Raw genomic sequence first — 27459 nt, 5'->3', positions numbered from 1 at the left:
TTCAGTTAAGTGCTCCCTGGGCCCATTTATCTCCAGCTAATAATCCAATTTGCCTGGATGTACTTGACTCCAGTGGGAGTGCAATTCACAGAGCAACTGCAGAAGGTAGTTAAGGGATTCATCATATTACATGGAGACAGACATTTTAAATACAGAACATACTCTGCCAACGTGAGGTTCACTCACGCAGCCTGCTTCAGTGACACTGCAGTGCTACGGCTTGCTTTTATTTCACAACTCCCACTTCAAAAGCAAACAGCACAAAAACTGTTTAATCATTCATGGATTCATTTTACAGAATACAGAGACTGCTGAATCTGGCTGTAAACAATAATTTTCTTTTTGATCCTCCTCCTATGCCAAGTACATAAAAAGAAAGAGAAAAAGACAGAGAAGTAACAGGGAAAAAGAAAAACAGCCAATTACTACAACTCCACTGTATTATTTTTTCCTACTTTGACTCAACTGGTTACAGGTGTTTCACATTCAGAAAACATAGAAACTCACCACAACAATCACCTTCAAATAATACTTCATATTCTCTCATGAAAGGTTATGGCAATAGCTTGACTTATTAATACACAAAAAAAAATAAAATCATATCTGTTCTAGCCGTTATATTTGGCACCTTATAAAGTAGCTTAGATTATGGTAATGCTTCTGGGGGAAGGATTCACATGATTAAACATTTCACAGCAGGAAGAGCAAATAACTTTTGTTCTTCAGCAAGACCTCTAGGGCTGAGTAAATCTCTAACAAAACACACACCAGGATTTCAGTGGGTCTCCTTCTGAGAACCGAGCACAAATGCTTTTTAAATACATTAAGAAAAACCTAAACAGTAGATCTCCAATACAAACGGTGGAGAACTAAAATGAGCGCACCGGAGTCTGAAAAATCATTCCCAGGACTCAAGAACTGCAAATCCATTCCTTAAAACCCACTACATTGACCTTCGCGGTGGCAGCCAGCACATCTCAGCAGCGAGCCTTTCCCAGGCGAGCCAGCCACCCCCTGCCCCCAGCAGCTCCCGCAAGGGCCACACACACTCAGGAGACGGGCATCTTCGTACGGCCGCACTCCTACATGCTCCCCTTTCAACTGCAGCCACGCTGCCCCTGATTAATGATGGCTCCATCAACATCCAGCAATAAAACGCACTTAACAACAAACAGCCAAGAAGGATTAATAGCTGCTTTGCTCTGTTCCCAACAGCTCCTGCCAGCACTGAGCCACTTTAGGGACACTGCCTCAGACCAACAGCTCCCACAGCAGAAAAGCCAAGTATGGACACACATGAGCCTGAATTTTATTTACCCCATCTTATCTTTCCTCCAGCAAGATCCAAACCTTTCACCACAGTTCCTTCATGCAATCTACCAACCAAATCGACCTATCTAAAGCTCAAATTCTTGCTTTTAAGTAGAAAAACCTTCTCCAGCTGCTACTTGTGTGGGGACTCAGCTGTAGCCCATCTTCCTAAACACCCTTCTGAGGTAGGGGGAATCCAAGAAATGCTGCTTTAATTTAACACCACCACCAGAATGGTGGCACAGTGTTTGATTCGTCTGAACTGTTGTGGCAGATAAGGGAAAATGGTCTCTCCAGAGGATGATCGGTCCTGGCACATGTACAGATATTCCACTTGCACCTTCCAAACTGTTACCTGAAGTATTGATTTTTCTTCCTTGCACCAAAGCTTTTCTATCCACTTGGAAAACCAATGTTGCCATGGTATCCCAGCACTTGAAAGCCAGACCTGGTGTCTGTTGTGACTGTCTTCCTGCGAGATGGGGAAGTGGGGTTTTTCCCCCTTTTACCAAGGGCCAAACCCACAAAGACCAGGTCTGGTGCTCAGCAGCTCTGGGGGTGTTAAGGCACATCCACGGGTGGAGAAGGCCCTCCAGCATCTTTAAGAACCTAGTCAAAACAACATCTCTTGGGTTGTGTGTAGGAAGGACCTGGAAGCAGCAGAGCTTCCGTCTACATTATGTGTGGGAGCTAATACAAAGAAACTGTATGAAGTGTTGACTCATAATGACACTAACGCAAAACCTGCTCCTAAAAACAAGCCCTGCTCATTTTTGTCATTCTCTTTTTCCGTGTCTTAACAAGAAATGAGAGAAACAGAACATTTAGCTGATTTTTGTGCAAACACAAAAGCCTTCACCCACCTCACTTCTTTATTGACATGATGACAATGCATATCGTTTCTTATAATCCAGTTTGGAAATACCCAGCAGTCATCGGTCTGTCTCAGACATGCTGTGCTGCTTCGAGCCCCTGCAAGCCACGTGCCTGAGGATGGCTGCTCCTTCCCTCTAGTGCTGCCTCTCCTCTCGCCAGCTGACCCTGGCCCTGCAGATCCTCGGACCAGAGCAGAGCTGAGCCCGCTCCTGCATTTCTTGACATCGCTTCCTGTGAACCTAGACACAAGCGTTAACCCTGCCACACGGTCTGCAGAGCACTGACTCACTGGAGCATACGATTTACTCCTGCCCAATAACGGAGTAACATTTCTACCAAAGCGAGCCATTTAACAGAAATTTCATTAGGGAGAAAGGTCATGTCTCTGATTTCCTTTATAAATCAAATAGGACTACAGGCAACTGTATTTCTGCATCTGAGAAATGACATTATATCTTTACTTGAATGTCACAGCATCGTGCACTGTGCTGTTACATGAACCCTGCAAGATGAGAGCAGAAAAATTTCCTTCCATCCAAGGCTGTGATTTTCCCCCTATAGTAATAAGCTAATATCTTTTTTTTCATCCCCCCCTCCCATTTTACCTCACGGTTTTCTATTGCTTGAGCTTAGTCAGAGAATTGCGGTGTTTTTATTTTGGAGATTCAGGTGGGAAGAAAAACCTCAGCGAAGTTTAAATGGGTTAATCTGTTTGTTAGAGTGGTGAGAGGCGGCAGCCTGTGCATGTTTTCCTAGAAGTCACTTGTGCTGTCTTCATGCCCGTGTCACTTGCCTTTGCTGCAGGACTGCAAGGCCTGCAGAGAGGGAAAACACGTGTTTCCAGTCAAGAGCATGCTGTGCAAAAAACACATGCTGACAAAAATGTCTATTCCTCCCCCTGCCTGTTTGGGGATTGCCTGAAATTTAGGGTGTCACAGATCATTTGCCTTAGTAGCTTACACGTGCATTACAAAATCAGCTTTTCTGTTTCTTTTTAAGTTTATAGAAGACAAAATAGCTGGGGGGGGGGGGGGGCTGTGTACACACACTCACCTGCAGCCTCTCCCTCCCTGCTCAGGAACTACCATGGCAGTCGCAGAACGGGCTTAGTGAAAATGGCTGAATTTCTTTAATCTGGAGGTGCTCACTTCCTTTCTCGACATATTTAAAGCTTATTTCTAGTTAGGAGACATTACCGTATCTCTGATCTTATTAATGCCTGAGCTGTTCAAGCCGTCACTATTAAGTGAGTATTAGCAGTGCTTTCATAAAAGAGAAACAGGGGGCAAATCCAAACAATGCAGCCAGAGCCAAATGCAATCAATTACAGACACAGAAATGAACCTCTGACGTCCTGAGTCCTCACCCTTCCTCCCTGGTGGCTCTGTTTTGGCTTATGCAGTTAGAAAAACAAGTGAGCTCGGTCTGAATGCTCTGCGGCTGGAGTGCAAACAGCCCACGAGGGCAGCTCGCAGGTGGAAGGGAAGGGTCGGCTGGCACCCCTTGCTGCCAGCAGCACCTTCTCCTCGCACCCCCGCTGAGCACCAGGGATGCTGTTCAGCAGAGGCATGCTGCAAAGTGATTTACCGAAGAGCGAAGCCCCTTCGTGCCATTCACACTCATTAGTTTTTATTTAAAACATGTCATGTTATGTTAGGCTAATAGTCCTCAAGCTCCAGCTTAATTGAACTGGCTGAACTTACCATTGACTTTCCGTTCATTGAGTTTTCTTTCTGCTCTCCTTATAAATGGGGATAAACTTGGATCCCACGCTCATGTATGTGTTTATTCCTCACTCACACACCTATTAAGCATCCTTTCAGAAGACTATTAGATGCTACCTTACTGTAAGAAAAAACAAAAACAAAACAAAAAACCCCAAACCCCTAAGCAATTGTCCATAATGAGGTCATGGTCTCAAAACTTTCATGAAAACAGATAAATGTCATTCACCTTTCTACAGGTACGAGCAAACTGAAGGATAAGGGCTGCAACAGTTAAGGTGTTTCTGGTACAGCCTGCTATGATGAGGCTTGCTCCGGTACAGCTTTTGAGGGGGGAGGGTATTTAGAGCACTTTCTCACAAAAACATTTTATTTTGGTTTTAAGGTGGGATAGCTGACCAAATCACAGCCAGGATTCAAGAAGGGTTAGAGGCAGCACGTGAGGGGTCTTACCTTGGCTCATACTTGCCGTCAAACTGAGTCCACAGCCTTAAGTGAAATGTTGTTCATCATCTGCGGAGGGAACCCTCCCCTAAGCGTTAGAGAGCCCAGTAGCTAAGTGCGGAAACACACGCACACCCCCTCCAAAGCACACAGTTAAACCATACCCTTCAGTACTTATTAAAAGCTCCTGTATGTCTCTATTCTAACGTATAGCAAGGCTTTTACTAGTAACAATGCAGAAGGTTGTCATAGAAATTCATAAGGCTTCTGGGAGACCTGCCTAAGTGGTTTTGATGCAGTAGAAGCAAACTTACAATCGTTTATTGTTAGTATAAGAAGAGTGACAATGTTTCCTGCTAAGTTGGTTACTAAATTAGCCTGGTACTATATTAATTTACTTCTTAGCTTAAGATGTTTGTAAACTTGGCAGTAAGGATGTCTTAACAGGAGGACATTAGTAGGCCAGAGCATGTTAATATTTAATTAATAATAACATTAATATTTCTATATCCATCATAAGAGAATATGGAAGCACAAGGTTAATCCACAGAATAAAGTATACTTTGCATCATCTTCTGCCAGATATTAACAGCTATCTTAGTTTGATGGTTTAAGGTAACGAAAGCATGTGTTGTGAGCTTGGGGAGGGGTTACCAAAGATAAGATCCTGGGGATTAGTCTTTCTTCTTGTTGTTGTTCCCACAGTAAACAGGTCCTGTCTCTGCAGCCACAGGGTATAGATTTTCTTTCCTGGAGCACTTAGCTGTTGTCGCTGATATGGTTTGTTAAAACTACCAGGTTGGTGTGGGGTGGGTTTTTTTTTGGTTGGTTGGTTTTTTGGCATTTTTTTTCTATGCAAGCACACAACATTTTGTCTGACTTCAATGAGGCTGTTAAGAATGCTAAACCTGATGAAAGCACATTTAATTAGGTAATGTAGCTTTGATGAAAGAACATTTAACTGGAGCATGATCTTTCTGTTGGGATGTGCCCTGTTGCAACAATCACAGATGCTGATGGAGACGGAAGGGCAAGGACCACAGAAAGCAGCCGGGCTCAAGTGCTCTTTCCAAGTAGCCTCTTCTTTTGCCACTGCCAGAGGCAGAGTGCTGGGCTAGATGGACCTGTCCTCTGACCAGGAGGTCTGCCTGCCCTCCTGAGTCAGCTGGGCTAGTGGCTAGGACCTGAATGTGCCCAGAGCCTCTCTGCTGGCTGTAAGGTCAAGGAGAACATTTGACAGAGAAGGAGGGCAGGTGATGCAGGCAGATCCTCTCAGATCTCTTACCTGCAAGGCAGTTCTTCCAGCTCCTCTCACCCAGCCATTTCATCTGCTCTGGCTGTGACTCTCTATTAGGGGAAGATGGCTGTTGTTCATATTCACAAAGGTGAAATTTCTGATGGCAGTCATTTGTCTTGCCACCAGCCCAGATTTTCTTCTTTTAGAAAGAAAAATTGCTATTTTCTTCATGTTACACCTAATGTAATATCTAAGGGGGGAAGTCATGTGTTATACTTTGCACTGATCTAATGCCCCACCACAGCTGAAAGGTGAGCTCCTACCCCAGATGCACCAGATGGTGCGGTCATCTGATCCTCTGCTGAGCTAATTCACCTACGTAACAGAAAAATAGCCCTAAACAGGTAGTGAACACAAAAAAGTGCTTGACGAGAGCACAGTGGAGGAGCCAAGATGCCCTGGCAGGTCTGAGAGGAGATACAAGTGGGGGCAGGACCTTTGCAGTGGCAGCTGCTACAGATCCCCTCAGCCCCAACCATGTAACGTGACCTTTACATCTCTTCTCGCTTGCTGTGCTCCACAGTGCTTCAGCAAAGCTTGACTGAAGTGGGGAGGTGTTATTCCCATCCCAACAGGGAGGACAGAGATCCATCTGAGCTGGGGGAATCATCCCTTCAGTTTATTCAGTGGTAGAAACTTTGGAAGCCATGCCAATCTGTGTGTCGCTGGCTCCAGAGCTACTTAGTGGACAACCAGCTGCCACCGTGTGTCACTAGGTTCTGACTCAGACAGAAGTCACCCCTACCAGTGTATGTAGGCTCTCAGACAGCTGTCAGAACAGATTACCCTTCTTTTGTTACCTATCCAGATATTATGTTTTCAGGCCTTCTTGGAAGTCTGTCATGAAATTTAAAAAAAAAAAAAAAAAAAAAAAAGCCCACAGAGTTCAATTATGACATTTCCTTCCTACTTGCCTGTTGGGAAAAAGTGATTGGGCTTTGCAAGTGAAGCCCGCAGAGAGAGGTAACAACAAGAAGAAAACTCTGTGGAGAAAATAGTGTGCATCTCCCAAGTGTGCGTGCCATGCAGCCGTGAGGCAACCTGCACCGACTAGCTGATGAACCTGCTCTGGTACGCTTCTGTGGCCAGATGACTATGCCAGCAAGCAGTTCTATCGACTCTCCAGCAAACTGCCAAAATGAACTACCAGCCACCTTTACAGCCCATCACAGGTGAGCATAACAGATTATTTAAATTTGAACCAAGGGCGTTTTCCAGGTCAGAAGCTTTCTGGCACATTTCTTCTATTTCTTCCTTTGCATTTAAAACACAACTTGTTTTGCAGCGTTTTGTTTTATATCAACTATCAGAAGATATAGCCTGTTCTCGCCTCTGTCTGACAGACAGTCCTTTCATGGTGAAGAATTCCCTGAGTTTGAAGACTGACCTGCTGCTGGGTGTGCTGGGTCTGGCTGGGATGGAGGTAACCTTCTCCCCAGCAGCTCGGAGGGAGCTGTGCTTTAGATTTGTGACTAAAGCAGCGTTGACAACGCACCAGTGCGGTGGCTATTGCTAAACAGTGCCTGCACAGTGTCAACAACTTCTCCTTTTCTCATTCTGTCCCCACAGCTGGGGGTGGGCAAGAAGCTGGGAGGGGACACAGCCGGGATGGCTGACCCCAACTGACCAAAGGGATATTCCATACACACGGTGTTGTGGTCAGCAACAAAAGCTCAGGGAAAAGGAGGAGGAAGGGGATATGTCTATGGTAATGCCATGCATACTGAGGCCCTGCTTTCCAAGAAGCAGCTAAATGTCTGCCTGCCAATGGGAAGTAGTGAATTAATTCCTTATTTTCCTTTGTTTTCACAGCTTTGGCTTTACCTATTAAACTGATTTTATCTATCTCGATCCACAAGTTTGCCAGCTGCAGTCAACCCAGCACACTAGGTCAAGGGAAATCCGAGCTAAATTGGGTGGGACTACACGAGTCAGACTCAATGGATAATACATCTTCTCTTCTTTTTAGGAAAATACATTGGGTGTGCCTTTTGACTAACACTAAATTGAACACGTAACACAGACTGTGAATACTACAGCAAAGAGTCACTCAGAGAGGGCTCCAGGTTAGAGATGAGACAGATCAACCCATTTAAAACATTTAACTCCTCAGCACTGTACCATGTGGTCATTGGTCTTAATTCCTTTTATGTCCTTTAAATAAACGAGTCTAAGAGGTGTCTTTAATTTGTCTTTATTCTTAGGTCAAACCATATCATCACTGAATTGAAGAACGAGATTACTGTTGAAATACAAGTGCAGTGTGAGACAAATATGGAAGATAACACTTTGCAAATAAATTAATACAGAATAATTGTCTTTGCATAGTTCAGAAGTGAAAAGTAGGAGGCAGCAGTGCGTACGTGCTGTGAACTGACACACACCACCATGAAAACCCAAGTTCCTAGATGAACTCTGGCAGCTGCAAATAAAACAAACCAAACAAAAAATACCCCAAACCTTAGAGAGAGCTAACTATTAAAAACCAGGCAGAAAGGGAACTAATGAGCTTTTTTTTTTTCTTTTTCCTTTTTTTTTTTTTTTTAACAGACCATGCTGCAGAAGGAGTGTTTTCTCTACAGACAGCGGTGCGTTTAGATAATCTGTCTTGGCATCCCATAGCCTGTCATACCCGACTGCGATGCTCCTTTGTTGCTGCCCATCTGAAGGCCTATAACGTTCTGTCCCTGACGAAGCTGCTCTTCTGAAAATCCTCGTCGATTCTGCTGTGCTTTCCTGTCCAGATACACCCAAAAAAGCAATGTACAGACATATCGTCATTCTGCATATGCCCAGAGGATCATGAACAGCAATCTGAAATTGGCTCATGTTAACAGACATTCCCCCTTGTAATGCAATATTTCATTTGCACCACCCCATGGGCTGGACAATGCTGGCTGGGCTAATGGCTTTCCTGCAGTTAGAAGCAATGCTCTAGTCAAACCTGCAACACTTCAGACTTTCACTGTAGCACTTACTCCAGAACCCCAAGGGACTTCCCCAGCAGCTACGACAGGTAAAACATTTATGTAGTGCTGTATATAACACTCATGATAGGGCTAATTTGTGTGAAGCCCTAAAGCTCTTAACAGCTGTAGTCCATGGGATCTGATCAATGAGGCACTTACCTGCGCTGTACTACAAGTTGATACCCATCTAGAGTAACAGTACAAATTGGTATAATTTAACTCAGTGGAGTAAATAAGAGCTGAATGTATCTGGAGAAACAACGGGACAGAGAAGTGACTTGCTCATTTTCGCAAAGTGGACGATGGTTGCTGCAGGACAGAACAATTGCTCTGTTGCCATTTCCAGATCTCTCTCCTCTAAGCGACAGACCTTGCCCTTTGCACCTGTGTCCTAACTGTATGTCGGTCCTTCATCTTCTGTCAAAACATGCTGACCACTTTGTTCAGCATCCCTGGTCTCAAAAGCCCTTTGGATCAATGAACCTTTGTTGGAGTTTAAAAGGAGCCTCTTTTCCCTGAAAATAGCACTGAGGGCCAAAGTGGCAGTTGAGTAGCATGAAAGTTTGTATTCTGCTGCCTTGCTAGAAACTGTTCATCTTGGATTAATCTTTCATTTATAAGTGGTGGGGAAAACAAGTCATTTACAAGGGAGAAGGATCAGTCTGCTGCTGCCAGATAACCCGTACGAATCGGCAGAGCCCCAGACTGAGGGAGGCTTTCAGTCAACCAGACTCTACTCCTACCCAGGTGCAATCTTTCTCCCTGCTGTGTCTGTCTGTCCCAGCATCAGGTTACCCTGCAATATGGCATTGTGTTACAACTCCCTTTTTCTCTCCACCCCACCACTAGATGAGAATGCTCGATTAGGTGCCCGCTGTGATTGAAAACCATCAACATGATCCTTTCTGTGAGGGTCTGATTCTGTTCTGTGCTAAGCACCCTGGCTCGAGTCCAAAAAAGCACTTAAATTCCTTGCTAGGCTCAGGGTGTCCAGGACCTTGCAGGAGAAGAACCCACGTCTGTATGAAAGCCCAGCAAGGCAAAAAGGTGAGAAAGATCCACAGAAAAACAGCACTGACCTGTCATTTTTCGGAATGGATCTCCAGTGTTATTGTATTAGACTAGTAAGAGGGCTTACAAAGCCCATCACAGACTCTCAGACCCCACAGCTCTTGCCATAAAACATGCTGTTTTGGAGGGAGGCATGCAGAACTGCAGGTGCCTCAGAAAGCAACCCCCCTCACTGCTGCTTAATTTCTTTTCCAGAATCCATACACGGCACCCAACTGCTGCCAAGATCTCTGCTAGAGGATGTTTTTAGAACTACTCCTATTACCTAACTGAATCTCAGGTTCACTGTGTCTGCCTTTATTTTAATTAAAATCCCAGGAACACATTCTATTATTTTTTCTTTTTCCTCCTAGAATTTTCAGCTGTGTTGTGGAGTAATTCCACAGAAATTCGAAATGTAACTATGAACAGGAAAAAAGCGAGAACTGCAAAGAAGAAATAAAAAGAGATACTAAAGGGAACTCTGGACATGCTAATAAAAGTTGATTACATATACAGTTTGGATCTTATAGTGTTTTATTTTACCATCATAAGCACCACGTTTAGTACATGATGGTCTTACATGATTTGCTGATAACAAACTGCCATGGATCCATGAACCTCGCTAGGGCATGCAAGGAAGGGGGAATCAGGTCTGGTGGGACTGGGAATGAGGGACACCAGCAATGGAAAGTTAAACAGCTTAGCTCAAGTTTGGGGGTATCTTAATCACTGTAGATCCCTGCATGAATACTCTTATTCCATTTAATCATGACTTCTTTCAATTTAACTTAAGGTGATTAAGAATCAGCCTGAAAGCCCTGACTCATGACTAACACTGGGTGGCAGTGAGGGGGCTTGATCTGCCTGAATGGATGGGTAAGCTACTCAGGAAACAGCTCCTGATCTGCCATATGTTATTTCGTTATAGAAATAACATCAGTTTTCCTGAAGGCAGTGGCTACAAAGTGGTATTTCAGGGGCTGCAACAGGTATGGATTGACTATCCAAGCAGTACGGGCAGGACAGACAGCTGGGGGAGAAGGGACGTGATCACATCTTTGTTAATGCCAATGAAAACTGTTCCCACCCACAATTAGGAGTCCAGATGAAAATTAATTTTTCTGTGTAGGGCTTTGTTTTAGTTACATAAAACAAATAAGCCTGTCTGGGCCATAGTGATTTCATGTCTGGTTTATATTAAAGCATGTAACTGGATTTGAGTTTTAAACCCAATTATATTCAATAAATACAAATCTCTTTGTGGACTGTATTAAGTTAATTTAAACTAATTTCATATAAAAAATGCATAGGAGTTGGCACTCACTCACCTAAAATTCAAATCTCCCTTAGCCTCAGTTAAACCAGCTCAAGGTTCCAGACAAACCAAGTGAAGTTTGCTTTGCTTTTGCTGACCCTCACCTAGACATCAGAAAATTCAAGGAAACCAAAGATGAGCAGCCAGCACTCTCTTTGCTAAGATGCCTCAGACATTTCGGCATGAGAAATACTCTTGGATGGCAGACTCTCCTGTGGGGCAGGAGGGCTAACTGTGGGACGATTTCCTTTTCTTCCTGTCCCTGCTTCTCAGGCTCCCTAGCCAAAACAAATGGAGTTTCAGAGCAAATAAACAGCTTTGCCAAGCCAGAGAATTCTTCACAGATAAGTAGTACTCCCCAGGAAAAAAGATGACTAGGAAATGAAATCATTTTTGGTTTGATGAAAAACGGAAAGAGGCTTCATGCCTTCTCTTTGCTCAGTAAGGGGGTCACTATATGGGGGTTTGCTGACATCTATTACAGCCTTGTCTTCCTTAGTCTTTCTGTCTGTTGTCCGATGTGAGGCAAAAGGACACTTTTCCTGCCAGCTACTCTTAGGACACACATATCTGCATGGCTGCTGCCAGTTTTCTTCCCTTTTCTTCATAAATGGATACAGAAGATTAGGTGAAGCTGCTAAAAAGATTAATGTCATCAAAACTGGTGGCTGAATTTCCCAAGTATTGTTGCACTCCTTCCAGGGAGTAAGAGCCAGGGATAATGTCAGTGGACAAGAAAATTATGTCTTTTCTTCCGTGATCGGCGTGTGCCCCTCAGGCAGCACGATGGAGATGCTACAAAGGCACTTGGAGCAGCATGCTGCACTCCTCCCTGTTTGCACTACCAGTAGGGTCCCCACGCACGCACGCACATCCACACCAGCACAGCCTAGAACAGCCTCATTGAAGAGGGGTGCTTCCAGGAGGAAATCAGAGCCACGGGCAATGCACCCTTAGTCCTGGTACCAGCTCCGAGGCAGGAGGGACAGGGAAGGTGGGGTGAGAGGAGCCACGTAAGAAAAGGCGGCAGTATGGCTGCGCTACATAGCTCCCACAGGGCTCCTCCCCAGCAGCCCTGCTGTAACTTCAGGCCAACAAGGTATGGTAAGAGGTGGGCCTAGCAGTGACACTGATAAAGCTGGGAACTAGTGAAGCGTAGAAAATGTCGCTGCCTGGTTGAGTATTTGCTTCCCCCCTCTAGACTCTGAAGAGAAAACCTTTCCATTACATGGAAACTTTGGAAAGATTCTTCCCTTTCTTTCCCAATAACTTTCCTTAAAACCTAAAGGCAGAGAATATTACCAGCTTCCCAGGAAGACAGCTCTGAGCAGCTGCGCTTTGGACCTTACCTGTGAAACCAGGACGGATCCCCTTTGTAGCAGCCATCGTCCTTGGTGACAGCCAAACTGCCTAGAGCCATTAAGGTTCTCTGCACTGCTGCCATGTCCTTCCCTAGAAAGTCAGACAGTGAAATTAACATAAGAAATCCTTGCACAACAAAGAGCTTGGCACACTGATAAACACTTTTGTCCAATGTATTAACTAATTCCTTCAGCTCCCCTGAAAAAGTGCATTAGTAGCATTATAAGTGCTATTTTACAGTTGCTGAAACAGAGGTACTGACATGCAAGACCTTATTAAAAGTCATCAAAGGGACAACGTTAAAGCAAAACTTAACAAATCAGACATTTCCAGGTTTCCAGGCTTCTGGCTATTTTAGTGCCTTACCCCATGCTATTTTAAGTCCTTCTAGACAATCCTTTTGGCAAAATTTTCTCCTAAGAAGAGGTGACTTTGGTGGACAAAGAACGGTAACGTGCTCAGTGGCTGAAGGAGAACAGTGTGGTAAACAACTGTGCTGTGTCTCAGTTTCTTCACCTGTAAACTGGTAGGACTGGTCCCACCACCTATCCCCTGGCATTTCCAGACAGTCCCTGTACTAACAGAGCTCATGGCAGTCCTGGAGAGGTCCTGTGTGGATAACGCACATCAGTCCTTCCTGATTTACCCATCAAATCACCTCCCAGATCCTTCCTACAGGCTTCCTTTCTCAGGCTGCCAAACACTGATGCTCTGAAGTTTCATACTTTTGGTTCCTGCCATCCAGTCTGCTATTCTTCCACCTTCTCCCTCCCTGTTATCTCAATTTATTCCTCATTTCAAAAAGTCAGGGCTCATCTCATCTTTAGCCAAGTAAAAGTTGCATATCTGGTCATCACTGGTTCTTTAAGTTCCTTCCATAAACAACACAGAGACAAAAGCTTATCAAGGGATAATTTATCCTACCTGTATTGAGAGGGGAGAACTTGCCTATCACTTGCTTAGAGGCACACCTTCCACCTAGCTGAAAATTCACCAGGTTTCCAAGAGGGTACCTTACACCTTTGAAATATAAGGCTCATTTTCAACAGAGGTTTGCATTTAAAAAATGGTATCCCCCCTTCCTGTCTCTCCTTCCAAAATTAGGACAATAGACAAATTTTCCTTTTTGGTCAACATCTTATGTCAATTCCTCCAGTGAATTAAAAAAAAAAAAACAAACCACCAAACCAAAAAACAACAAAGGACACAGAAATTTTTAAAAAATTAATATTACTCCTTTTTTCTTAGTTCATCCTCTGCACTTTATCACTTGGTGTAAAACGGGCAGGGAACATAACGATATCAAACTCTAACTCATTACCAAATCCAGACACAATAGCTTTTGGAAAACTGTCTAGCAAAAATGAGTTGCAGCGTGTATTTCCAATTGTGTGAGGTAGTAAGTTGTTGAAAATCTGCCTTTTTCCTCTCCCTTCTTCTGAAATCCTTCCATAAGTGTTTCTATGACTCCATTCCCTTCCTTCCAGTTCTTCCTATTTCCTAAAATAATTTATCTAGTTAACAGATCTGATTTTGACTCTAAGTTCTTCATTTAGGAAAATAAGTAATTCACAAAAACCATGAGATACCAGAGACATGATGATAATAACAGATTTCAGAAATACCTCCAGTGGAACAATATTAATGAAAATCGCTGCAGACTAGCTGGAGTGTAACGGGAAGCGAGCGTTGCGCATTCTGTGTCTATGCTATGCATCACCCTGACTTTAGGCAGATCCAGCTCAGGGCTCTGGTTCGTACAAACCTAAATGCGTAACACACTGGCTGAGGTGATGAAGACACCCTAAAGCTGAAAATGTCTTGCAGCTTCCAACTGTGGCTGTCATACAGCCTATTAAAGTTTATAGCAATCCTATCTGCAGGGGACCATTTGCTCAGAAAACAAATTGTCATCCATCCAGAATCCTTGCTTTACTGTATTTGTCGACGGAAACTGCATCAGACGGGATCCTCACTTAAGAGGGCAGCCGAAGAGCCGACATCTCACACACGCATGTACACAGGCGCACATGGAAGAGCGCGAGGCAGAAACACTCAGAGCTCCCCCAAGCAGCAGATGTACCATATGCTGTAACAGATGCCACATACAACGTCCTTGGGATGCCTCCCGTATAACAAGGAGTGCGGTGACTGACTGGGATGAAGAGGGATGTGAAGCAGGATTTAAAAGTGAATGAGCTGAATAACGACGGCAAGCACAGAAAAAAGATAAAGAAACAAAAGATGGGTAGCAAATTTGATGATCAGCCTCAAGGAGCCATCTGGCAGCCCCTCCCACGCTCTGCACTCGACTCTGCTTTATTTGTCAGTGGTGAGTGGGAGACGCTGCAGGGGAAAAACAGACGGAGCGGGTGCCAAGCGCCACATGACAAAACAAAGCCAAGGCCACAGCCCTGCTTTGCAAAGCCCCTTGCTGCATATGAGGGGTGCTGCAGGTGAGGGAAGGTGACCACAAATCAGTGTGGTCTTGTGACATTTGCCCTCTTCCAGCAAAGGATACAAGGGGCTCAGTGGTGAGCATAAAAAGGGCTGTGAAACATTTTAAATCTCCACTGAGAAAGTCACCTGACAGAAGAGATCATAACACATTCAGTGAAGCCGGGCTTAACTCTGGCGTTGCAGAAAATTGCAGTCAGTACCTTCCCTCAGTGTCAGTACTTGCTCACTGACAGCCACATGGGCTGCCTGCCTGGCCCCCAGCCTCACCCTCGCTGAATCACGCTGCAGGGACCCACGCCGACAGCATTTCTTCTGCATCTTCAGTGTCCTCTGCGGCGTGCTTTGAATAGCACAGCCTCGTAGAGGATCTTGGCACTGCCTGTGCAAGGAGGAAGGGGCCTCTACTCACTTCTTATGCTAAGCCTTTCTCTTTGGAGGAAACTTGGCTGGAAGGCTTCCTTCTCCAGGTTCAGAAAGGGGAAAGTTCAGACCCAAAGATAGAAAACTGCTCTGCACAGTATTCCTGAATTACTGTTTTGTAATGGCTGAACAAGTACCCAGAGGTACAGCTGCCTCTTGCCTGCCTGGAAATATACCAGGGAGGTACCTGTAAAAAACAGTGAACATAATATCTTGGGCATAGATTAGGGAAAGCTGCACAGCACAGTACCTTTATGTAAGAAAGGACCAAAAGAGAGGTGATACTTCTTTTGGACCAAGAAGTCGCAGAGATGAAGATGAAGAAAAATGCACCAGATGGACTGCGTGAGTTGGAAACAGCCAACAGCAGATTACATCCTAAAACATTTTCATTAATCATTACTAAGAATTTCAGAGCAAAAGCTCTTAGAAAACAATTAGTGTCAGAGAAAAGCTGTTTTTCAATCACAGTTTTCTTTCCCTATAAACATACATTGACATCTCATCTCTTTCTAAAGAGGTTATGGCCTGAAGCGTAGGAGTGCTGTAATTATGAAGTAGTGAAAAAGAGACTGTCCCTTCTATCCAGCTAATGCATCCAGGTTCAGGCGATGCAGCCCTGAAGCAATACAGATACTAGAGGTCAGGGTTATGGTTAGACACAAAGAGCTTGCAGTGACTCACTGCTGGAGAGACATACTGTTTCATCTCAGCACTGAAATGAGCAGCAGGAGGGATGAAAAGGGAGTGGGAAAATGAGGAGACAGTTTAGTTTTGGGAAGTCCTAACATAACAGTGGAGAAAAGTCTTGTATGTCTCCCTCCTAGGTTGCAAGTGTTGCTTTGACTTCCTGCCCTCTGGAACTTACTAGCTTTTTTCCTTACATCTGTTGAGAAAAGGTCATGAGTGAAAAGAAGAGAAATGAGGAGATTGCCACCATCATTAGGAGCTTTTTGTCTTCAAAGCAAGTCCTTTTCATCGTAAGAATCAATGTACCCTACTTTCACTTGCATGGTGTGAAGCCATTATGAGATGCAAAAGACTGCAAAGAACAGCATCTGAAATGAGCTATTATCATCCCTTACAAGATAGATGGAGCTTCTCTTTCAACAGCCTGCTAGGCTGGGGAGGGTCTTACTCCAGGGAAGTGAAAATCCCTTCATTTAAGACATTTAAAGGTAGATTGGATGAAACACTAAAGACCGAACTGGAAGAAACAATCCTGCCCTTGTGCTCAAAGGTAGGATTTGTCAAGCAAATCTGGCACCCTGAGAACATTACAGATCCCAGTAACTCCAGCTGTCAGTATATCCTTCCCTTCTAACTTATCCACAAACAGCTTCCCAGTCTTTTATTCCTTGAACTGTCCTTCAGAAGAGTGATCTCTTCCATGTATCCCAACAGTCTGTGAAAATAGACCCCGCTTTTTTTTCTCCATGTATGTTCCTACACAAACCAGCTTTCTCAGTGGATTGCTTTCCTCTTTCTACTGGTTAATTCCCACAGCAGCTTTTTGTCCTTTTATCTACCATGCAGCTGTCCTTGTTTTGAGCCCTCGCACAAAGCGTTTTGCATCACCTTGTCCGGAGAGATGCAGGAGGGATATACAGTGTATTTGGTTAGAGCATCAGGAAGAGATGCATCACCACAAAAATAGGCAAAACCAGCCACATGAATGCACAAATGACTCAGCTCTTCAGGAACTAGAACATTCAATTTCCACTTTGAGCATGGGATGGAGATAGCCTTCACCTGGGTTACTGCAAAACCACAAGGACACTCTGATTTTTTTTTTTGCTGTTGCCATAGTGACCTCTCTAAAAAGACTGCATCCTTAGAGAGATATGCTCAGCTAACATAGTGTTAGCAGCAAGTTTTGCTTCTTGCTAGTCATAAATGAGCCCTCATATGCTCCACAGAGGCATACATGCTCCTGGGAATGCATTTTATAGCTCTAATTTAAACTTTGCTTATAATTTGAAAACTGCAATAAAATCTTGTCATCAGAAAATAAAGAGGTTCCATATTTGCTATTGGAAGCTATTTACTTGGATATAATTAGCATAGAGAACATTTATTTTATTAGGTCTGTGGACTTCTATGAGAATGATGGGCTTTGGATCACACATGAGCTTGGAACAGCTTCGTTATGCCTTCAGGGCAATATAAATCCCTCAGAGGAGATAATGTACCATTGGAAGAGCAGTGTAATGAGGTAAGGCAAACAGAAACAAAAGATAATTACATTAGAGAATATGCCTTAGACAAAACGCACTATTATAATACATCAAAGCAAAGTAAAATGAAGACTGCAAGCTGACTTCCAGTTTATTATTTTTACCTTCCCATAAATCCACTGTCTGGAAAATATCTGTTGTTCTTACTCCGTAGATTTCAGCAGCTTTTAAGAACTGAGAAATTTGTTCCATCTGCTTGAAAGCCATTTTTGATTCAGAGATCTTTGCAATAGGCTCATTTCCCTTTGGATGTAAACTGTTTATTAACTTGCATAACAGCTGAGAGAGAAATACAGAAATAAAATTAGAAAGCAGTCACCAAACTAGAAGGCAATTTCTGCACAAGAAATGATGCTGCAAAATGCTTTTGACCTGACCAGTTTCTGTCAGGGATGTAATTTCTTCAATTAGAAACAAAGTTGTTGACAATAATCAAAATACATTAGAAATGCATTAAAGCTTTCATTAACTGATGGCAATAACCTGACCATATAAATCCTAATCTGCTAGAAACAAAGCAATCACTGGTAAAGGTTATATAACAACTGACAGAGAAGGAACCACATGCCCGAGCCAAAAAAATAAGCAATGTCAATTGAAATATTGTTAAAGTCATTCTGGCAGAGATTCAACGATTAGCGTATTCTTATAGCCTGCTGCAAACAGCAGCATCTGCTTGTTGTTCAATAAACCAATGGAATACAATGTTTTAGCCACAGGATTATTCCCAAGAAGAAAACAGTTATGACATAATCCAATCCTTCAATTTTTCTATATCTCTTCACCTTTCCCTGTCAACACTGATTATTTCTTAAAGAGAAAAGTATACATCTGATTTTAAAACAGATCTCATTTAACTGTATGAGAAAAGGTGCTGAAAGAATGAGTCATACTCATATATAACATGCATGACTCATAAGAATCATAAGTACTGTACTAATCCCAGTGCACAAGTAGAATAATTATCTTCTGAGATTAAGATTCCTGGTCAAAAGGAAATAAATCAAATGCTAAGACATATATTTCTGCACTGGCCATAAGCTTGGACCAATGTAGCTAGATGAAGACAGAAAATAAGGACACAGTGCATATAAACACATGCAAGCATATAATTGGACAAAACACTTACCGTTCCATCCATCAACCAGGTCTGAAAATGTTGCCTTCCAGGAGGAGGGTGCTCTATCTGTTCTCCACATTGTACAATAATCCAGTTCACCAGCCTAGACTCTAATTCCGGGTCATATTTCTGTTCAATCTTTTCCTGAACTTCTCGGCTTAAGCCATAGCTTGGTCCTCTGTTAGCCATCTCTGGAACCAAAGCAGAACTTAGTGGGTAGAGTCCTGATTTGCAGCTTTGAAGTACACACCGGAAAATTAAAGAATAAAAGAGTGAGCAGCCTGCCCTACACGTTAGACAGTTGAACAGATGTTCATCAACACTGAAAGTAACTGTATGGCACTGGTTATAGTTCTGCAGAACAGGGGAGGGATCAGCGAGGGAATATCCTTTTCCAAAAGCACAAATCAGCTACAAGATATGTATTTTTTTAAAAAAAGAAGGAAAAAACAGAAATCCCCCCTGCCCAACCACAAAAACAGAAGAAGAAGAAAAGCAAGATTTAAAACAGAGGCTTCTGCTACGTTTACAGAGAATACAATAGAGTTCTCAGATCAACATTAAAGCTGCCTGCAAATTCAAAAAGCACTTTAAAATTGCCTACCTAATACTTGCTAATAAGAAGAAGATTGTACATGGGAGCTCAAGCAATCCGATTAAAGATGCAGTCAGGGTCTTCCTCAGCAGAGATGCCAGGATGGATATCCAGAGATCAGCAAATTGAAAAGCGTTGATGCATTTAAGAGCCGAAGGCTGCCACAATGCCCTGCTGCTGCTGCGGCATCGTGGTTTGAAGAACAGTGTATTGATTTGATTTTCCTCACATATGAGGAGGGTCAAAGCAGGGGCGTTGCTAAGAGCCATTAAAGAGGCCTGCCTACTCAGTCACAGCCTGGGGATCCTGTTTATCTCGCCCATCTGCAGTCTGTTTTCGTGCATGTTTCCTCAGCCTTGCGCTGTTCACCCTACAGGCTCAGTTTTACTCCACCTAGTCTGCATCAACCCAAACTGCACCAAGCATCGCAGGACCAGATAGAAATACAAATGCAGGGACTTCACCAGACTTCACTCTGTTAAATAAAGATAACAGAAATTACTACACATCTCGTTTATTTTTAATCACAAAACAAAACCTTTTTCTCTGTTCTGCATCATGATGCTAACAGACTTACAGTGTGAAAAATAATTTCTCCTCTCCCTTGTTCAAGTGCTAATAAAAAGTTTCAGTGAGGGGACAACAGGATGAGAAGTCAAGGAAAAGAAGGCAGGTAGTAGAATATTAGTTTCATCCTACCATTAGTGTATATTAGGCTATCAAATAGCACAATAGTGTCCCAAGAAAACAACTTGAACCACTAAAACCAAGGGAAAAATCACTGAAAATAGCAAACCTACTATAAAGTACAAGGATTGTATTTTCTGCTGGTATGAGTCTGCATACCTCCAGTGATAGCAAGGGAGCTACGCCCATGTACAGTAGTTTAAATTTTGATTATACCACTGCAGTGGTGGGAGGGGAGAAAAGGAGAGTTAATACAAGAGATTTTTCTTCTGTGCTCATTTGTACAGATTTATCCCTTATTAAATAAAATAATTTTGCTTCTCTCTGAGTTGCACCCGACTTTGTTAAATGTCTTTCACCCATGCTGTATTATCTACTCTGCTACGAAATAGTTCCCTTTTGGCAAAGGATTCATGTTCAGCTTGATATGAAAGGAGGCTGATAAACCTGACGTGGATACACAATCAGCTTTGCCAACAAAAGTCCTCCTGCTGCATTTAAAAAGAAAAAAAAAAAAAGGGAGAAAGAAATAGGAGAAAGGAATACGGCTCCTTGTATATCTGTCTCATAATGGCCTCTTCATCCATTACTTTCTCATTTTAAGATCGTGAATTCTCAGATTTATACTGCTTCAGTTGCTGCTGGGCTTGAGCAGACTCCAGAGATGAAAAATTTAATAGATGACCCAATTCATTGTTGTCCTCCACAGGCATTTCATTTAATGTTTTCTCTTCTTTGCACTGGTAGTTTTAAAACCCTATGAAATACTTGATTACATAACTCCAGAGCATGCTACGTGACAGGGCCACCACTTGAGCACTTTCTGTCCCAGCGAACACGCTGCTGGAGGAGCAGCAAATGCACAGGAACCAAGACTGCAAACCAAGCTGGGAGATCAGAGGAGGAGTAAACTGTAGCTGCAACACAGTACAAGGCAGTACACGAATTTGACATCCTTTCCATTCAGCAACTGTTAAGGGCTGGGCCTTAGACTCCTTGGCCAGTCCCACAAAGAATAAGCAGCTTTATTTTTCACTTTCAGATCTTTTTCCATTTTTCTGTTTAGAAGGGAGCTACCTAGGTTGCTTGGCTGTTTCTGATCACACCACGGTGTTCAGTGCTCACTAGCAATGAGATTTCATGAAAGCCACCTACCTTTACGTCAGCCTCTGACCCTGTTTTCTAACTTGGGGGCAGGGATGGGTAATTTAACTCTCCTAAGCTGCAGAGCAGAGGTCTCCCCCTTCACAGATGGTGCCTATGCAACCTGTTCTCGAGGGACCGTTCCATCCTGTGAAAGCTGAAAAGCAAGCTTGTCCATCAATATCAATTTTTAATAAGGCTTTGAACACCAGGAAAGCTGCAGAGGATTGGAAAAATGCCAGCCCCCCCACCAATATTTCCAAAGTATGAGTAATCAAATCACAAGCCAGCTTCTGTGCCATCAATCCTGGGAAAAACAATGGAATTTTTTTTTTTTAAGCGATAGTGTTGATGCAATTTACTAAAAGCTCTGTAATACATTACAGTTGGCTATTGCACAACATGTCGATTAGAGAACTAAACTGATTCCAAAACAACATGACACATTAAAGACATTAAAGCTGGCTAACTAGTAGGTCCTATAATATGACCATAATTGAAAAATCATTAATGATCATGTGTATTTTTATTCAGTTTGTACAAGAATGTGTTCCCAGGCCTGAACTATTTAATATGTTATTAGAAATCACAAAAAAGGCCCAGACTCCTAAGAAGATTCCAGCTTATGCAAGCTGTGATGTGTAAATAAGAGAGATAAGCCTCCTTGAAAGCAGTCTACCTGGAAGCAGGCAAAAATGTGTCTCATTGCAAAGTCTAGCCTTGATCAGAAAAACGCTTTTCAGAACACAGCACTCTGTCCTGTGAAACAGCAGATGTAAAAAAAAAAATTGCAGAGAGTGATGGAAGGTAAGCAGGTGGGCACAGATGCTGGGTAAGACACTGTGACTGAAGGGCTTGGCTGAATAAAATGTGGGAGGTGCAACAGCAATGGGAATATCATATCCAGTTCTGATACTCTCCAGAAAAAGTGGTGAAAGTATGAAGTAAATTCAAATAGTTACTGCAGTAACCAGAGGATTGAAAATTAGAGCCTTTACAGTAATCACTTCAGAAGGATTATCTGTTTAGCTCACCAAAACCAGAAGTTAAGAAATGGCAAGTACATGTGGCTACAAAGCAAAGAACTTGAGTTCCTTCTGTTGGACCCAGGCATATTAAAGCCTGATGGGTAGAAATGTGATGTGGAAGGAACAGCAGGTTTTTCAGCAGCAAAGGTACTACCATTAGAATACTTCACCTACCGCTTCTAATGGATTTTGTGCTCTTTTTTTTTTTCTTGGTAACACAAGATTGGAACTTACAACTAAAAACAGAGATGCAGCTTGAATACTTGAAGTGAGATTTCATGCCTGTAAGTGCTATGGCTCTTCTTATGGTTTGAGATAATCACAATATTACCCTATAAATTTAAAAATATTTGTAAATGTATAAACAAATGCTGCCAACAACAACAAAACCGACATTAATTAGCTCACTACCCACGTTTAGATCCAGGGTAACTCAATAGTTTTCAGTGTCTTCCAACTGGAAGACAGAGGGAAAAGTAAAACAACTCACCCTGCTACAGAGCAACCCTCAACCTTTGTTAGATTTGCTGTTTAGCAATTCAGTCCTCAGAAAGAGCCTGGTGTTTCACCCATCCCAAAGTGCTGTCTTTCAAAGTATGCTGGGTCAATTCCCATCAGACAAAGCTATCCAGCAATTAGAATAACTGGGAAGTCCAGACTCCATCTTCAAGGTCTGCCACTCTGCAATAGCAGACCTTTCATAACTAAGTTAAAAAAAAAAAAAAAAATCAGGAAATTTTCCAAAGCTATAAAACGGTTGACAGCACCTCCCTTCACAAGGAAACTTCTGTTGAAAAATGCTCCTTGCATATAGGCCTATGTCATGATGTCATGTTTTCTAGAGTTGCAAAGAGGATGCAAAGGTTCAATACAAACTCGGTGAAAGTACAGGGACTTTTCAGAGAGCTGCAAGGCCAGAGAAGCACTCTGCAGACCCTCAGTTTTATTCATGGCGCTGCTTTGGCATAAGGTACCTGAAGATGTTCTACACAAGACAACTAGTTAGACTAGGGGGAAAAAAAGAAGCTATTGGAATATTGCCATCTTTTTAACTGTGCAAACCAGGTGGCAGAGATATCAGAACTGGGGGACCACCTTCCAGGCAGCTTGCCAGCAGAAACAGTTACCACCAGCAGAAACAGTTAGTTACCACCAGCAGAAACAGTTAGTTACCACCAGCAGAAACAGTTACCAGCTAGCACTGGAAACCAACTCCTGTGGATATAATTGCTAGCATTCCCAATATTCAAGATGACCTTGGAGGTAAACTGTGCATTTTAATTCTCAGGATCTTTTAAGTCTTGTGCTGCATTGACAGACTCCTTGAAAGAAAACTAACACATTTTATCATATCAATTTTTATCTGTCCCCAATAAAAACAACACCTTCTCAGAACTACCTTGGTTTGAAAATTATGCATTGTGATAGACATTTACCAGAAGAACAGAAAAGAAGTAACATCTTTATTTTACTGAAACATAGGTCAAAACAGACAGCAAGATTTACAAACAAAGATGATCAAATCCCCTAACTAAATCAATGCTGCTTCTTACAATAAGGGATTTAGCTTTCCTGTCAGGAACTTTTTCAAGAGTCACTGTCCTAAGGCCTAGCACCCCTCGGGCACACCTTCTGCCAGCAAACCATACTCAACGCAGAAGCAAAGGAGAAGATTCTCGTAAGGCCCAAACCTGATCCCAGGCAGCCTGTGTCCTTCAGGGATTGCTTTTCCACGACCAAAGTCTGGGCAGGCCATTTACATCACTCCAACCTTTAAGCGTGCTACTGTTCAGCATACCTTTCCCACAGATACGACCCTGACAGGCAGCAGTGACCTTCTCATGTTGCCACGTGGGAGGCAAGTGGACAACATGGTGCAAGTCAGAAGGCCCAAAAAGAACGCAACCTTTCACGTGCTAGCCTAAAAACATTTTAAATTTGTATTTTAGTTTCAGAACCAAGTGACTGGAAGTTTTAGCAGCTGTCATTTGCTTTTCATTCCAAATATAAACGCAGAGCTAGCCGAAGCTACTTGCCAAACACAAGACACCGCAGCAGGCTGAAAACATGTCTATTTCTCACCCATAAGCAGATCACAAGCTACAATTACTGAGTCATACGGAGGATGCCCATGTCTCTTTAATGGAATAGAAGCATTGGACCATAGAACATACATATGCAGGACTTGAAAGAGAAATACAAGGTCAAGCCTGCAACTAGATTGCAAGAGGTCCTCTAATTTAGATTTATGAATAAAATAGCCAAGGCTGTAACTAACATTCTTCTGTTCTAGGCAAATATATATTGAAGAGAAATGAGGTCCTACAGTCACAAAGTAAATCTAAGCTACATAAACTGACCTATGAGCAGTAAATCTGTGAGCAGTATATTTTTGTCCTTCACCTCCGTCTCTTCCTCCCAACCATTACAGTGATCTCGTCCCCTAGAAAACACCTGCTAGGAGAAAAGCAACATGCACAGTGGCATTAAAACCATGTACATAGCAAGCTGCCTGCTATTAAACTGAATAGCTGAGTTCCCTCTGCCTTTACTGTCCCTGCTGGGCTTGAGAACGAGGGCAGAAGGACAACAGTGCACACTGATTTTTGGTATTTCTGTATGTGCTCCTTGCACGCTTGTTGAATTTTACCAAGCTTTAGTGACATTCTACGTTCTCACACATCTGACTGAATTTGTACATCAGCTCAAAGCAGAGACTGCTGATCTTAAGAGACAGGTGAAACATATAACCCTCTTCTGTTTCCAGGGAAGCCTTTAACATAATTTTTTAGCGGTTTAAAAAAAAAAAATAAATCTGAAATGGTAAAGTAGGCTTCTCTGTAACAGCACAACTGAGTTAAACAAGGAAGTTCAAATCTCATTATTCCCCAGGATATGATTTTCCCTCCCACTTGTTTGTTTTTTGTTGTTTTGGTTTTTTTTCCCAGAGGAGGGGATGCGGGCCAAGGAGAAATGACAAGCATAGACCTAATGTAGCAACTCTGACCAAGGCACTGGTTCAGAAAATGTTGTGACTCTGTATACAGTATGACTAGAGCATTGAAAACATTTGAGCAGCTGCAGAGATGTAGCTGGTTGAAAGTTTCTAAGCACATTTTAATTTGATATGAGAAGTATGGTACCATAAATCTCTTAGCCCCATTGAATAAGTGTGTCAAAGAGAGCACAATCAAAATTAACATAAAAATGAAACAGCAGGAGACAGTTCTTCTACGGCCCATCCAGCGAGGCTTTTTTTGTGAACACTGCTTGGTTTATATTTAGTGTTGATACAAGAGAAAATAAGTTAGCTAAACTGAAACTACATGAAACACTTAATAACATTTAACTCAAAAAAAGCACTGAAGCATGTAATACAAAACAAGTAGAATACTTGACAAGATAATAAAACTGCATTAGTACAGCTCAACATACACAGAATAAGAGCACTTGTTTATTACGAAACAAGCTGAATATGCTTTAGAGACTCTTTTCAACACATACTGGTCTACTGCAGAGTTTAATCCTAAATACAGGAAAGCATGCCTCACCATTTTCTTCCTTTTTAGAAGGTAGTTTGTTTCACAAGTTAAGTCTCAAGAAGTTTGATTTTGCAACAGATCTGAAACAAAAATGTTGGTAAGGACTAGGGACACTTCGAGGTCAGCTGGTAATGCTTTCGTTTCTTTTTAATGAAAACAATTACCTGCTGCTTTGCTATTATATACTAATCAAGCTTCCTGCCTAGCTATAAAAGTTTTTTGTCATTTACTCACAAAACCTGAATGACTAACTCCTCAGCAGGAGTTAATGTTATGTAGTTTAAGCATTACATATAAGATAAATACCTCAAGGTGCTAATTCAGCTAGTATTGTTTGATCAAAATCAACAACACAAGCAGCTGAGTTGCTTGGTTAAGTGTCTGGAGCTTCCTTGTACTGTGACAGCAGTGTCAACCCCAACATGCCCGTACTACACTCAGTGACACGGGAGCCCAGAAGTAATTTTCAGATCTGCCAAAAGTGAAAGACAAAGAGAATGCTAACAACTTAAGCTAGGAGTCCTACTGAAAGTAGTAAGCGTAGATTAAGATATTCATAGAAAACCAACACCCCAGGTACCAGAAGATAGAGCTGGTAAATTTGAAACCATAAAAGACACTGATCATTTCGTGCAAATCCAGCTTATTGTTGAGGAAACGTACATTACATAGTCACAAAACACAATTTGCACTTGGCAGCAAATTAGAAGTCTGTAAAAAAAGAAAAACAGAACATAAGAATTCATTGCAAAGGATTTCAAAAATTTGCTTTCCAAATATGTAATACCCTAGTTTAATACATATGTCTACAGAGGAAAGAAATACTTGTTTCTAAACGTGACTAGTATTGAAAATAATTCACTATCTAGGCATCTACTGGCAAAGACAAAAGAGATGCCACAGGCATTAACTCAGGGTTAATGTTAATGTTAAATATAGTACTGAATAAAATTGGAATGACACCATGTCATGTGAATATTACATTATTCAAGATTGTCAAACCTTCCTGCTAGTTCAAAAGCTAGTCACAGGTAGGATGTACATCTCCCTGGTTTTCACCTGTCTCTTCCTTTCAGGCATTTGAACATGTCAAGTTGACAGTAATCAAAATGCTGGTAAAATCCAGCACGAACACAAGGAAAATGCTACACTTGCAAAGAGAAATACCAATGGAATTACTGTGGTAAATTTGGAGGAAAAAGTTTGTCTGCATAAGGTCTACCTCAAAGCCATCTCTTCATATTTAAGCAGGATAGACTGAATTTAGAAAGTGGTAAGTGAACACAAATTGAAGGGCACTAGCATTCACTGAATCTCAAAATCCTATCTGGAATATTGTCTCTATGAAGACAGTATCATCTCTGCCTTTGCATTTATGCTGTATGCAGCAAATCTTGAGTGTACCTGTAATATAAATGCTACCACTAATTGCCATTTAGCAAGCAGAGAAGGAAAACAAAGAGAACTACAAAACAACTGGCATGCAAAAAACCCCAACAACCTTCCCTAGGATTAAGTTTCAGTAATGCTGTGGTTTGAGCAACTGATGCTGCACTTTTATACCCTCGACAATTGTGTCAACCCTGTTACGCTGCCATCTCCCCCTAATGGGGGGGGGGGAACAACAAACCAAACCAAAAAAACCAAAACATCACCAAACAAATAAAATCCCCTGAAAACCACTCACAGAACTGCTCCCCTTCACATTTGTTTTCAGCTATCTTGCCGTAAGGCTTTGTAACAAAAAGACCTTACCCATGAAACATCAATTATTCAATAAAGGCTAAGGTGAAGCTTTGAATGAATACAATGCAATTCCTTCAACAGAAATACACAGCTACAGTTTATGCAGACATCTGAAGACTTTTCCCTGTCT

The 27459-nt window shown here is 42.3% G+C and overlaps 1 protein-coding gene across 5 annotated transcripts; it reads right to left on the bottom strand.

Moving 5' to 3' along the window:
- Window positions 1-7830: 7830 nt before the first annotated feature.
- TAGLN3 (transgelin 3) lies at window positions 7831-27180 on the bottom strand. Of its 5 annotated transcripts, XM_075767980.1 has the most exons (7): window positions 24402-27180; window positions 21026-22373; window positions 20461-20627; window positions 18598-18779; window positions 17573-17747; window positions 12339-12441; window positions 7831-8388 (listed from the first exon to the last, which is right to left on the bottom strand). In XM_075767980.1, exons 4-7 carry the CDS (start codon window positions 18775-18777, stop codon window positions 8247-8249), a joined length of 600 nt encoding a protein of 199 aa, XP_075624095.1. In that variant the 5' UTR covers window positions 18778-18779; window positions 20461-20627; window positions 21026-22373; window positions 24402-27180; the 3' UTR covers window positions 7831-8246. The 5 variants fall into 5 exon arrangements, with proteins under 5 accessions (XP_075624095.1, XP_075624088.1, XP_075624117.1 ...); XM_075767973.1 differs by lacking the exon at window positions 20461-20627; XM_075768002.1 differs by lacking the exons at window positions 21026-22373; window positions 24402-27180 and having other exon boundaries at window positions 20461-21012.
- Window positions 27181-27459: the final 279 nt, after the last annotated feature.

Source organism: Balearica regulorum, chromosome 1, assembly GCF_011004875.1.
Source record: "Balearica regulorum gibbericeps isolate bBalReg1 chromosome 1, bBalReg1.pri, whole genome shotgun sequence".
NCBI classification, from domain to species: Eukaryota; Metazoa; Chordata; class Aves; order Gruiformes; family Gruidae; genus Balearica; species Balearica regulorum.
The sequence above is the reverse complement of the archived record's forward strand: the minus strand, read 5'-3'. Positions and strand labels throughout refer to the sequence as shown.

What these genes read in the sequence shown, in the direction of transcription:
- TAGLN3 (XM_075767980.1), bottom strand. Translation starts at nt 18,777, where the DNA reads ATGGCTAACAGAGGACCAAGCTATGGCTTAAGCCGAGAAGTTCAGGAA. An exon ending in GACAGTGGATTTATGGGAAG is followed by an intron (nt 12,442 to 17,572) that starts GTAAAAATAATA and finishes CTGACTTTCTAG; the next exon opens with GGAAGGACATGGCAGCAGTG. An exon ending in GATCCGTCCTGGTTTCACAG is followed by an intron (nt 8,389 to 12,338) that starts GTAAGGTCCAAA and finishes GTATCTGGACAG; the next exon opens with GAAAGCACAGCAGAATCGAC.